General features: G+C 49.3%; 1 protein-coding gene across 1 annotated transcript in view; it reads right to left on the bottom strand.

Moving 5' to 3' along the window:
* The window catches only part of syap1 (synapse associated protein 1), a 44,691-nt gene extending 40,807 nt beyond the window's left edge, over positions 1 to 3,884 (bottom strand). The window contains exon 1 of the mRNA XM_072514138.1: positions 3,680 to 3,884. Within this exon, the coding sequence (XP_072370239.1) occupies positions 3,680 to 3,845 (166 nt within the window). The 5' untranslated portion in view covers positions 3,846 to 3,884. The remainder of the gene's footprint in view (positions 1 to 3,679) is intronic.
* Between the last annotated feature and the right edge of the window lie 9,375 nt (positions 3,885 to 13,259).

Below are 13,259 nucleotides of genomic sequence, written 5' to 3'. Positions count from 1 at the left end.
TCAAATCACATGAAACAAATTTGAAGTCAATTAAAATGTCACACTGAAAATGCCTTAATAGTTGTTTAGTATTTGGAAGCGTCTACCAAGTACCACGGTTAGTGTGCTCAGGGGCAGCACGACGGCGCAGTGGTTGGCACTGCTACCTCACGCTGGCGAGGTTCGGGTTCAATCTTGGCCCCGGGTCACTATCCATGTGGGGTTTGCACATTCTCACCATGTCTGCTTGGGTTTCACCTCCACAACCCAAAAAGATGTGCAGGATATGTGAATTAGCTGTGCTAAATTGCCCCTTAACTGAAAAAGAATGGGTACTCTAAATTTATTAAAGAAAAGTTAGTGTGCTCAGGCATATCAGAGCTCAACGTGGTTGTGATCTTCTTTCAGGAGTTCAAAGCTTGAAGCCTCCATGGCAGTCCTGGAGGACAGAATAAGTATTCGGTTTATCACTGTTGCCTTACGACAATAATGCCATTAACAGTCAGCCATGGTTCAGTTGATAGAACTCTCAACTGAGTCACAAGGTTGTGGGTTAAAGTCCCAGTCCAAGATCAAAGTTGGTACTCACTGCAGTACTGCAGGAATACTGCATTGCCAGAGATGTTAACTTTCAGATGAGATTGTGCATCAAAATCTACCTGTTTGGACAGATGTATTACATGATGTCATGGTACTATTTCAAAGAACAGCAGGGAGGTTATCCTTGGGATCCTGAACCATATTTATCTCACAATCAACATTATAAAAAACGATTATCCGCTCATTATCACATTGCATTTTGAGAATTTGCTATGTACACTGGCTGCTATGTTCCCAACATTTGCAGCATTTTGCCTTGCTCCATCCGATTGGCACCCAGATTATCCAATGGGTGATTAGCTTTCCTAACGTCACATCCGGCGCCGCATTGTTCCACTGACCAATAGGACGAGGGGGGCGGTACTCCCAGCGGTGAGACTTTTGCAGATTGCGGCCGGTGAAGGACACAGAGAGCGGCCGAGTGACGTTTGTGTGAGGGTAGGGAATGGCAGGTCATGCTGCTGGCACTTCACTTCCACAAGTACTTCAATGCCCACACCATCACAGGGAGGAGGAATTATGTGATAGCTACATAAACAGGGATTGCAGTAATTTGTTTGTTCTTCAAACTGAGATCCAAGAAGAAGATGCCAGCCGCAATCACAGAATAGAAATGACATGTGGTTCTCCTCTGGGGCAGGGCAAGTGGAATCTAAGGAACAGCATGTGAAATGTGTGAATGTTTGAAACCTCTGCAATCTTGTCACTGTAATGGTGTATAAGTCATCAGTCTTCGCAAATAAAACTCATGGGATGCTATATGCTGTTTAAAAAAAAAAGAATGCCGTCCGCATGCATGCCCCTTCAAGTGGATCCAACAGTGCACAGGCCCGGTGCCCCAGACTGCCACCTCCTGACGTCAGTGCGCTGTCCCAGTACGGCCACCTCCTGACGTCAGTGCGCTGTCCCAGTACAGTCTCCTCCTGACGTCAGTGCGCTGCCCCGGTACCGTCTCCTCCTGACGTCAGTGCACTGTCCCAGTACCATCTCCTCCTGACGTCAGTGCACTGTCCCAGTACCGTCTCCTCCTGACGTCAGTGCACTGTCCCAGTACCGTCTCCTCCTGACATCAGTGCACTGTACCAGTACCGTCTCCTCCTGATGTCAGTGCTCTGTCCCAGGACAGTCTCCTCCTGACATCAGCACGCTGCCCTAGGACCGTCTCCTCCCGACATCAGCTCGCTGTCCCAGGATCAAATTTATTTTTAAAAACGGCAGAGTCTTCCCATTAGAAGTGGCAACAGAGAGCAGGTCACATGCTGGGCACATACGTCACACGATCCGTGATGTGGCCGCAAAATCACAGAGGAGATTCCTCCATTTTGTAGCTGCCAGCAAGCAAGCAACAGGAGTGTGTGAATAACTGAAGATGGATCAGTTTCCAATAAGGTAGAAAGGGCGTGAGACGCAAACAGGCCAGGATCTCACAACTGAATCTTCTGCTGGAGAGAACTTCTCAGAAGAGTGCACGGCAGGACAAAGCAGTGGTGGTGTAAGTTCCAGGGCTTCTGATGAACAACCCATTAAGAAGCTGAAATTGATTTCAAAGCAGTATAAAGAAGCTTTCTTGAGGTATGGCTTTATTAACTGTGCCAATGCAAATCAGAATGCAAAGCTCAAGTGTGTTATGAGCAGTGAACTACTGGCAAATTGAAGATTAAAACCCTCAAAACTTCAAAAGGCATTTGAAGACTAAGAATGGTGAGTTTGAGGTCAAATCTCTTGATCTTTTTCAAAGAAAAGTAAGAAGTCTTACAACACCAGGTTAAAGTCCAACAGGTTTGTTTCGATGTCACTAGCTTTCGGAGCGCTGCTCCTTCCTCAGGTGAATGAAGAGGTATGTTCCAGAAACATATATATAGACAGATTCAAAGATGCCAGACAATGCTTGGAATGCAAGCATTAGCAGGTGATTAAATCTTTACAGATCCAGAGATGGGGCAACCCCAGGTTAAGGAGGTGTGAATTGTGTCAAGCCAGGACAGTTGGTAGGATTTCGCAGGCCAGATGGTGGGGGATGAATGTAATGCGACATGAATCCCAGGTCCCGGTTGAGGCCGCACTCATGTGTGCGGAACTTGGCTATAAGCTTCTGTTCAGCGATTCTGCGTTGTCGCGCGTCCTGAAGGCCGCCTTGGAGAACGCTTACCGGAGATCAGATGCTGAATGCCCTTGACTGCTTAAGTGTTCCCCGACTGGAAGGGAACATTCCTGCCTGGTGATTGTCGCGCGATGTCCATTCATTCGTTGTCGCAGCGTCTGCATGGTCTCGCCAACGCCGGCATCTCCACATCATGTTTTTCAAGGAATGCAGTGAGAACTTTAATCATCAGCTGAAGTCCATAGCAGAAATGTAACATTGAATGACAACGAAAGTGCGATCATGAGGACCAAGCCGGCTCACCTGTCGCATTAAAGATAAGCAAAAAGGTGGGTCACAAAGTTTGGGCAGCATGGGTCACGAAGGTCGGTAAAAATGGGTGCTTGGTAAAAAAGTTTGAAAAGCACTGACATAAAGCACGTTGAGACGACCATGGTTGCAAAAAGTGCCAAATGGGCCTGTCATTGACATAATCAGAACACCACCAATATGTTGTGTGACCCTTAAGGGGCAGTTAGCACCTCAGTTTATCACATCGGAAAGAAAGCATCTCAGACAATTTAACAGTGCGTTATTGCTTCGCCAAAATCCGAGATACCCCTCACCTAACAACACTGTGGGCGTACCTACATCAGGTGGGCGTCCAGCGGTCCAAAAGGGCTCGCCACCAACAACGCTGGAGCATCACCATAGTTTGTGCTCAAGCCTGTGGGCCTGGGGCAGGTCCACCTGCTGATGGAGAGACGAGAGTGCTCCCAAGGCTGGCAACATGTGTATTATACTGAGATGGGACATTGCTCACTATCCCTGTGACCGACACCCTGGATGCTGCCTACGCTGGGGGGGACGGACCAGCTCGAAGGGCAGCACCTTCCCGAGGAGGAGGCGGCACCTTCCCGAGGAGAGGGCAGCACCTTCCCGAGGAGGAGGCGGCACCGCCCGCTGCAGAAGCTGCGGCCTCCCCGCCGTGAAGAGCCGCCGCTCCGGCTCCACACTCACCGCCCAGACCCTTGGCCTGATTCAGCATCTCGGGAGCCTCATCCCCGCCGACCGCTTCTCCTCCTTCTTGCTCCTTTTCCCCGCCGCCGCTGTCCCCGGCACCCCCTGGGGCCGGCTGCTCCTGGGGGCCCTCCAGGCCGAACCAGCTGCCGACCGTTCGGAACATCTCCGTCCGTCTCCAAGTGACGTTGCACAACACGGAAGTGCCTGGAACGCCCGGCACGCGCTGGGCGGAAGGTGTCGGCTGCCGCCAGTGCGCATGCGCCCTTCCAGCAGCGGCCGCAGGCGGCGCTGCTGAGACTCAGCCCCTTGAAGACAGATGAGGCAAACGGCTGGAGGGTGATGGGCGATATGGATGGGGATGGAGATGGATATGGTATGGATGGGATAGGGATGAATATGGATGGATATGGTTTGGATATGGATGGGGATGGATATGGATGGAGATGGATATGGATGGGATAGGGATGAATATGGATGGAGATGGATATAGATGGGCTGGGGATGGATATGGATGGATATAGATGGACCTATATGGCGATAGGGGGAGATGAACATTTCAGGTCAATGTCCTCTCAGCAAATCCACTGACTATTTTGGGTACTGACCATGTGAGTGATTGATCCAATGATCTAACAAAAATACCAGTAAGATCAACATTTGTTGCCCATCCCTAATTGCCCTTGAACCAAGGGATTTGTGAAGCAATCTCAGAGTCTGTTACTTTACCGTGGGTCAGGAGTCACATGTAGGTCATTGCAGGGAAGTTTGGCAAATTTCCTTCCCTAAGTGACATCAGTGAGCCAGATGTTTTTTTTACAACAATTGACAAGAATTTTAAGGTGACTGTTACTGAGTCGAGTTATAAATTCCAGATTTATTAATTGAATTTAAATTCCATCGATTGCCATGCTGGGATTTGAACTCATGCCCCAGAGCATTTGACCTAAATTGTTCTAAATTACTAATCCAGTGATATTACCAGTATTCCGCCATCCTTCCCTCCCCATCCTGAGAATACTCACCTTGCAAAACAACACATTCAACCTGAGACAAGCAAAAATAAAAGACTGGATAAAGTGATTAACAATTCCGGCCAGAATGCAGCTCCCGAAATGCAGAGTCAGTCCAAGTGTCTGGGCACTGAGTCCCAAGCTGGCATGTTGCTCTTCACGCAGGAAGGCTGCAACTTCTGGTGGCACCACCTCCTTGGGAAGGTGCTGTCTATGTTCCCTTGCGCTTATTCCCCCTTCAGCATAATTCCCCCTGTAAATCACACCTGGAGAAGGCACCACTGTGAGTGACTGGGATTTATGCGATTCGTATTACATAACTATTCTCTAAGCATATGCACTTTGCTGGAAAAATGATCCTACTTTCATCAGGCAACATTGTGTAAATAGACTGCTGAATAAGTGTATTCTGCTGTAATGCACACCAACCATTCTGCTGTAATGCACAAATAAAAACCAAATACTGCGGATGCTGGAAATCAGAAATGAACACAGAAAATGCTAGAGATACTACACGTTGAGCATCCCTGATCCGAAATTCCGAAAAATTAAAAATTCCGGATTCTGCATCTTTTTTGAATGTCGAGTTCATGAATGGGAAATCTCACAAGGATCCTGGGCGATACGCAGGTCCCAATGAGCACTGCACATGCGCAGTTCTCAACGTGCGCTGCACATGCACAGTTCCCAATGCACACACGCAGTTCCCAACGTGCACAGCACATGTGCCTTTCCCTTTTTCCATACGCCCGCCCGCCCAGGCACTCCCTGCTGGCAGATGCGGTGCGGCCCCCTTTGCTTTCATACCTCCTGCCGCTTGCTTTCCTTTGCTGGTGTGGTGGCACCCTCCATGGGTGATCTTATCCTCTCTTTATGCCCAATCAATTGCCTTTCCCTTTGTCTTTTCTTCCCCCTTTCCTGCCCTCCGCTACCCTCGCCCTTTCCTCCCTGTGAGCTGGTGCTCTTGCTCAAAGTGAGGCACTATAGTCCCGCACAATCATTGCTCATGTCCATCATTTTTCTTTCTCTTTTATCCCTCTGCATCTTCCTCATCGCTGCTTTGTCTGCCTTTTGTCGAGGCCATTCATCCGCCCGAACCCGTCCATCTCTGCCGGGATGGCGAAATAATGTTCTTTGTTCTGGAATGTCACCTAGAGCCTGGCTGGGAATAACATTCCGCATTTCATTCCGTTCTTGGACATGGTTGATTTCGCTTGGTTAAACTTGGCTCTGTGCTTTGCCAGGTCTGCCCCACTGCCTTAATACACCCGTATTCTGTGTCCTTCCCAACTGCTCGCTTTTGTCTGCCGAGCCCAATGCAGGATCCTCTCCTGATCCTGATACCTGTGTAGTTTGGCGATTATTGGCAACCTTGGACTTTGGTCGGAGTGGTCTGTGCACCCCGTCAATCTCTGGCGGCTTGGGTAAGCTGTCCCTTCCAATAAATTGCCCAGCATCTGGGTCACATAATCTGTCGGGTCCCTGCCCTTGATACCCTCTGGCAGGCCCACTATTTGAATATTTTGGTGTCGAAACCTGATGCTTGACCTTCCCTTGAGGCTCCCCTGGGTCGCCACCAACCGTTTTATTTCAGTCTCCAGAGCAATAATCCTGTCGCTCTGGTCAGTCGATACCCTTTTGAGCTCCTGGATTATCTTCCCCTGAGCCTCCAGCTTCTTCCCTATTCCGTTGAGCGCCATCCGCATGGCGACCAGCGTCTCCGCCAACTTGACCACCACCTGGACCTCCACTGTGATTTCCTCCTCCATCGCATTCACTGTCTTCCCTCTCCAGGTGGGAGGGGGAGCCCGTTGTTCAGGTCATCTGTCTCCCTCTCTCGGGGGTGGCCAGGGACCCATCGCCTCCTGGGACCACCAACTCACTCGCTCACTGTTCCTGTCCTTTTCCACCGCTTCTGCCTTCCCTGCGGCCTCTTGAACTCCCATTTGCTGGCATATTGCTCCTTTTCTCTTCCTTTGCTGTTTATGGGTAGGTTGAGTCCGGATATCCATGCTAAATTCGTCCAAATGTGCCTATTTTACTGTGTTCTCGAGGAGAGCCACCTGATTTGTGACTGCTCAGCACATCCCCGTCACTGGAAGTGAGGGCAGAGCTACACTCTTAAGCCAAGGAACGTGAATACCCCGGCCAGGCGCGGGAGGCTCTTCGGAGTGTAGGAGCTGTATTATAGTAGGTAAATAAACTTGAGCTTTTCTTACAGTCATCGCTTCCGTGTGGTCGTTCGCCTGGAACTTTACACTGGCGACAAGAGCAAAGTGCAGCTGCAGGAAACGCCATTTCCTTCAGACCAGACTCACTTCAACCTGTGCTACTGTGTTGGGCAGCAAAGTAGAACACTGGTTAGCATAATTGCTTCACAGCTCCAGGGTCCCAGGTTAGATTCCCAGCTTGGTCACTGTCTACATGTTCTCCCCATGTCTGCGTGGGTTTTCTCCGGGTGCTCCGGTTTCCTGCCACAGTCCAAAGATGTGCAGGTTTGGTGGATTGGCCATGTTAAATTGCCCTTAGTGTCCAAAAAGGTTAGGTTACGGGAATAGGGTGGAGGCATGGGCTTAAGTAAGGTGCTCTTTCCAAGGGCCAGTGCAGATTCAATGGGCTGAATGGCCTCCTTCTGCACTGTAAATTATCTGATTCTATGGACTAGGCCTCAGGAGGCCTGCATCCAGGCTGTGAGCCTGTCACTAATCGGAAGGTTCGAGGGGCTCGTTGCTGAGTTTTGCGAGTTCGGCCCAACCTTGTCTGAGGCACTCAGATACAGGTTGGTGTGCGGCATCCGCAATGCGGTGACCCGAGAACGCTTGCTGGGGGATACACATCTTGATTTTAAAAGGCTGAAAGGGGAGCAGGGTGTTGTGTTTGGTGGTGGAATCATGCTGGAGGTGGTTGAAATTGTGAAGGATGACCCATGAACATGGAATCTGGTGCAGTGAAAGATGAAGACAAGGGGATTTTGATTTGATTTATTGTCACATGTACCGAAGTACAGTGAAAAGTATTTTTCTGCGGCCAAGGGAACATACACGGTACGTACATAGTAGACAAAAAGAATAATCAACAGAGTACATTGACAATTGGTACATCGACAAACAGTGATTGGTTACAAGGGGCCAAACAAAGCAATGCATGAGCTAGAGCAGCATAGGGCGTTGTGAATAGTGATCTTACAGGGAACAGATCAGTCTGAGGGAGAGTCGTTGAGGAGCCTTGTAACTGTGGGGAAGAAGCTGTTCTTCTGTTTGGATGTGCGGGTCTTCAGACTTCTGTACCTTCTGCCTGATGGAAGGGTCTGGAAGAAGGCCAAGCCTGGGTGGGAGGGGTCTCTGATAATGCTGCCTGCCTTCCTGAGGCAGCGGGAGGTGTATACAGAATCAGTGTGAGGGTGACAAGCTTGTGTGATGCGTTGCACTGAGTTCACCACACTGCAGTTTCTTGCCATCTTGGACCGAGCAGTTGCCATACCAAGCTGTGATACAGCCGGATAGGATGCTCTCTATGGCACATCTGTAGAAGTTTGTGAAAGTCGATGCAGAAATGCCAAATTTATTTAGCTTCCGTAGGAAGTAGAGACGTTGTTGGGCTTTCTTGACTGTTGCATCAACGTGAGTGAACCAGGACAGACTGTTGGTGATGGTGACCTGCAGGAACTTAAATCTATCGACCATCTCCACTTCGGAGCCATTGATGCAGATGGGGGGTGGTGTCGTGCTACGCTTCCTGAAGTCGATGATCAGTTCTTTGGTCTTTCCAACATTTAGAGAGAGGTTGCCTTCAGTACACCATGCAACCAAGTGATTTATCTACCTTCTGTAGAATCCTATCAGGGTTCTGGGATGGAGGAGAAAAGGTGAAAGCAGAGGTGTAATAGAATGGATAGGATCAAGGATCCTGTTAACCACATTTAATTAAGGGGATGTCAATCCTGTGTTGAGGACAAAGGAAACCATATTGGAAGCTTCAGAATGGAGGGTTGCATCATCCAAACAGATGCAACAGAGATGAAGAAGAAACTGGGTGAATGGAAGGGAGCCTTTACAGGAAGCAGGGTGTGAGGAAATATAGTTGTAGATGTGAGATTTGGTGGGCTTACACTGAATATTGATAGATAACATATCACTAGATATAAAAACAGAGAAGTCAAGGAAGGGAAGAGTTGGAGGTGGGGATGTATGAACGTGCGCGAAAGGTAGAAATTGGAAGCAAAGTCAATTAAATTTTCCTGTTGAGGGCGGGAACAGAAAACTGTACCGGTGTTGTCATGAAAATGAGATGAGGGAGCGGTCTACTGGAACAAAGGCAACTGGAGCTTGGACCCACGTGGGTACACCTAGCAACATCTGCTCTTTGGAGAAAGTGATTAGAGCTAAAGGAGAAGTTATGCAATGTGAGAACAAATGCAGTCAGGTAGAGGAGATAGGCGGGTGGGGTAGTGAAGGATGGGGGCTGTTTGAGCCTCTGTTTAAGGAAGAAGTGGACGGCCCTCTGACCATCTGGTGGGGGATGGGATTGTAGATGGACTGGACATCCAAGATGCAATGGAGACGATTCCTGGCAAATATTAAAGGTCATCAGAAGAGTCAGAGATGTAGAGGAGAAGAGACTGGAGAAGAAGAGGAAGAAATAGACTCAAGATAGGAAAGGAACAGTTAGTCAGGCAGGAACAGGCTGAAATGATGGGTCTACCAGGCAAGCCATGTTTTAGGATTTTGGGAAGGAGGAAGAAACAGGCTGTTCAGGGTTGGGGAACAGTAAAGTTGGAGAGCTCCAATTAAAGACAGCAGGCAGGCTTCTGAGGTTGGAGGGTATATAGGAGATCCTGTAGCAATGGCACGTTGGCGTCCACTGCCCGAAGTGGGGTGTGCCAATGTCTGCAGAAAGAAAGAGAGGATGACTCAATAGAGCGGTCCACTCAAGACCAGCTAAAAATTATGATTTTAAGATGGCCTCAACTGTCAGATCAAGATTGTGGATGGCAATCCAATCATTGGAGCAGCTGGGAGGGAGGTCCCTGGTGCAATGAAATCCCTGGTGCTTCTTGGAAATAGCTTGAGGTTGGGATAGTGCTGGCAAGCGGGCAAGCCAACTAGTGGCACAAAATTCCGGGCCCTCCTCCCTCTAGCCCATCCCAATCCTTCGAAAATCCTACCCAGAGTTAATGCTTTTAGGTCTGTAACCTTTCATTAGAACTGGGAAAAGTCAAAATGTAATAGCTTTTCGGCAATGGGGGGTGTTGAGGATGGAGAGAAGATTAAAAGAGAAGGTCTGTGACAGGGAAGAGGGTGGGAAAGATTAAGGAACTCAACGTAGTTGCTCTGCAGACTTTGTTTAGCCTCCACAATGCAGTGGAGACGAGACTGTGAACAGCAAATACAGTATACTAAGCTGAATGAAGTAAAATAATAGGTGGGATTTTCCAGCCCCTCCTGCCAGTGGGATCTTCCGGTCCTGCCAAAGGCAACTCACACGGCAGGTTCCCCAGTAGAGGGACAGGTGAGCCACACATAAAGGCATAGACATTGGTGGGACTGGAAGATTTTGTTAGTGGCGAGCCGGCTCCTCTGCTGGAAAATCTTCTGTGGGAGGGGCTGGAAAACTCTGCCTGATGTTTCACCAGGAAGTAGTGTTTTGGGTTTAAACAATGAGAAGAGATGGAATAAAAGGTCAGCACGGTGGTGTGGTATTATCATGACTGTCAGCATTTCATGGGTTAATGTAGTATCATGAATAGCCACTAGAGGGATCTGCAGATACTACTATATAAAGCAATGATGCTGGACCTTAGGGGAGGAGTGTAAGTAGGAGACAGCTAGTGAAGGCCATCAGAGCACTTAGTGTGAGAAGGTTAGATTATAGTTATACCATGATGTGGAGATGCCGGCGTTGGACTGGGGTGAGCACAGTACAAAGTCTTACAACACCAGGTTAAAGTCCAACAGGTTTGTTTCGATGTCACTAGCTTTCGGAGCGCTGCTCCTTCCTCAGGTGAATCAGGTGATTCACCTGAGGAAGGAGCAGCTCTCCGAAAGCTAGTGACATCGAAACAAACCTGTTGGACTTTAACCTGGTGTTGTAAGACTTCGTACTATAGTTATACCAGTTAGTGAGATTATCAGTAGGTGAGTTTAGTTAGATGTTATTGATCAATTCTGTATTCTAAAAGGACCAAGTTTCAAAACCCAGTTTAGTAGTGTAAATAAAATCATAGCTTTGTTTAAGTAAAATCTCCAATGCCCCGAAAGACGTGCTTGTTAGGTGAATTGAACATTCTGAATATTCCCTCAGTGTACCCGAAGAGGCGCCGGAGTGTGGCGACTAGGGCTTTTCACAGTAACTTAATTGCAGTGTTAATGTAAGCCTACTTGTGACAATAAAGATTATGATAAAAAAAAGAATGGGACTGAAGATGGGTTGTGGACTGTGGAAGGGGAGTTGGGAGAGTGTATACATGTAGTTTTGACTCATATTTTTACTTCATGCTGGTTTGGAGATTAAGTTTTTTATTGTTCTTTGTGGCGACATTTTTTTCTGAGATGTGTATGTTTGATTGGTTTTCCTGGGGCTGGGCGGGAGGGGAGGGAAGGCCTGGGCAGGCCTTAAGTCGGCTAGTGAATGGAGGTGTTGTGGTGGGAGGGGCTGAGGACTTTGGAGCCTGGCGAGCAGATTTCAATGGGCCTAGGAGGTGTGAAAATTGTGGGGGGGAGGGGATCAAGACTGGGTGAGGGTTCTTCGAGAGGAAGTGCAGAGGGGTTTCTGGGAGGTGGGATGGGTTCTGTGTTAACAATGGATAGGGGTGGGTCAGGCTCGTGGGGCAGGGCCCGGAGTTATGATGATGGTAGATAGGAAGGGGGGGAAGAGGGGGGAAGACCCCCTTTTAGGGTAGTTACATGGAACGTGAGAGGGTTGGGAGGCCCAGTGAAGATGCCGAGGGTGCTTTCGCACCTGAAACATTTGAAGGCTGATGTGGCGATGCTGCAGGAGACTCACTTGAGGATGAAGGATCAGGTGAAGCTTAGCAAGGGCTGGATTAGTCAGTTGTTTCATTTGGGTTTTGATGGCAGGGCGCGGGGAGGTTGAGGTCCTGGTTAATAAAAGAGTGAGGTTCCAAATGGAGAAAGTAGTGGCGGACCAGGGAGGTAGGTAGGTGATAGTAACAGGGACATTGGTGAGGAGGTTAGTAAGCATGTATGGTCCCAACTGTGATGGTGTAGGGTTTGTAAAGAAGGTGTGTGGGGCCATTCCCGATTTGGATTCACATGAATTAATAGTGGGTAGAGACTGAAACTTGGTGCAGGAGCCAAGATTGGACAGGTCACAGCTGCGCTCACTTGCCCAATCGGGGGTGGGTGGGTGGGGGGTGGGGGGGGGGGCAAAGGCATTGGCTGGTCTAATGTGGAAATGGGAGAAGTGGACTGTGGTGAATGTAAATACAGTTAATTCACCGGTTATGTTCTATGTTTGTAAATACAGTTAATTCACCAGTTATGTTCTATGTTATTAACCCTGTAGGTTTATCTGTGGGCCATTGTATGGCTTCACCCACAGGGGGAGATGTTGGAGGATGTTGGAACATGTACGGGCTCCGCCCATGGCTCCGCCCCTTTGAAGGAGTATAAGAGTAGCTGGCCTTTGGGACTGTCCTCAGTATGTACCAGTCGCAGGCAGGCAAAGTTGATAGTTAATTAAAACCACTGTTTTACTCCGACACGAGTCCTTGAGTGAATTGATGGTCGCATCAATTTAATTAACTATCTGAACAAAAACGATTATGGAGTCAGCCCTCAAACCTGACAGACTGGAGCTCGATCCACAGGCCGCGGAGGCAAAGGAAATTTTTTCACACTGGCTGCGGTGTTCACGGACAAACAAAAATTGAGTCTCCTCCACGCACGGGTTAGTCACCGCATTTCTGTGCAACTCGAAGAGGCCACCTCATATACCGCCGCTCTCGCAATCCTCGAGCGCATCTACGTGTGGCCTGTGAACGAGGTCTATGCGCGACATATTCTTACTACTCGACGCCAGCGCCCCGGGGAGTCACTCAACGACTATCTGCGCAACCTCAAAGCCCTCGTGCGCAACTGCAACTATCAGGCCGTTACGGCCACTCAGCACATGGAGCTCGCTGTCCGAGACGTCTACGTTGCGGGGGTCAGATCAAATTACGTGCGGCAGCGACTGCTCGAGAAAGGGGCCCAGGACCTGGATGAGACGGTGAAACTGGCGACTTCACTGGAGGTCGCTTTCCAGAGCCTCACTGCATTCCGGCCGAACACTCGACACCCTCGTGGGCTCCTGACCAGAGACTACCCCAGGCTTGTGCTGCACGCCCACCCGCTCATCATGGGGGGTTGCCTTGTTATTTTTGCGGCCAGACTCAACAGCACTGCCCGGCCCGCAACGCGCACTGCAACAGTTGCGGCCGAAAAGGGCACTTCGCCAAGGTCTGCCTCGCCAAGCCTAAGCACGCAAACTCTCAGACCCGGACTACCGACTCTCAGGCCCACAGACCTCGCAATGTGGCAGCGTGCCTGCCGACTCCGACTCCGCAT

This window comes from Scyliorhinus torazame, chromosome 8, assembly GCF_047496885.1.
Source record: "Scyliorhinus torazame isolate Kashiwa2021f chromosome 8, sScyTor2.1, whole genome shotgun sequence".
NCBI lineage: Eukaryota > Metazoa > Chordata > Chondrichthyes > Carcharhiniformes > Scyliorhinidae > Scyliorhinus > Scyliorhinus torazame.
Note: the sequence above shows the minus strand (reverse complement) of the source record. Positions and strands in the feature narration are given on the sequence as shown.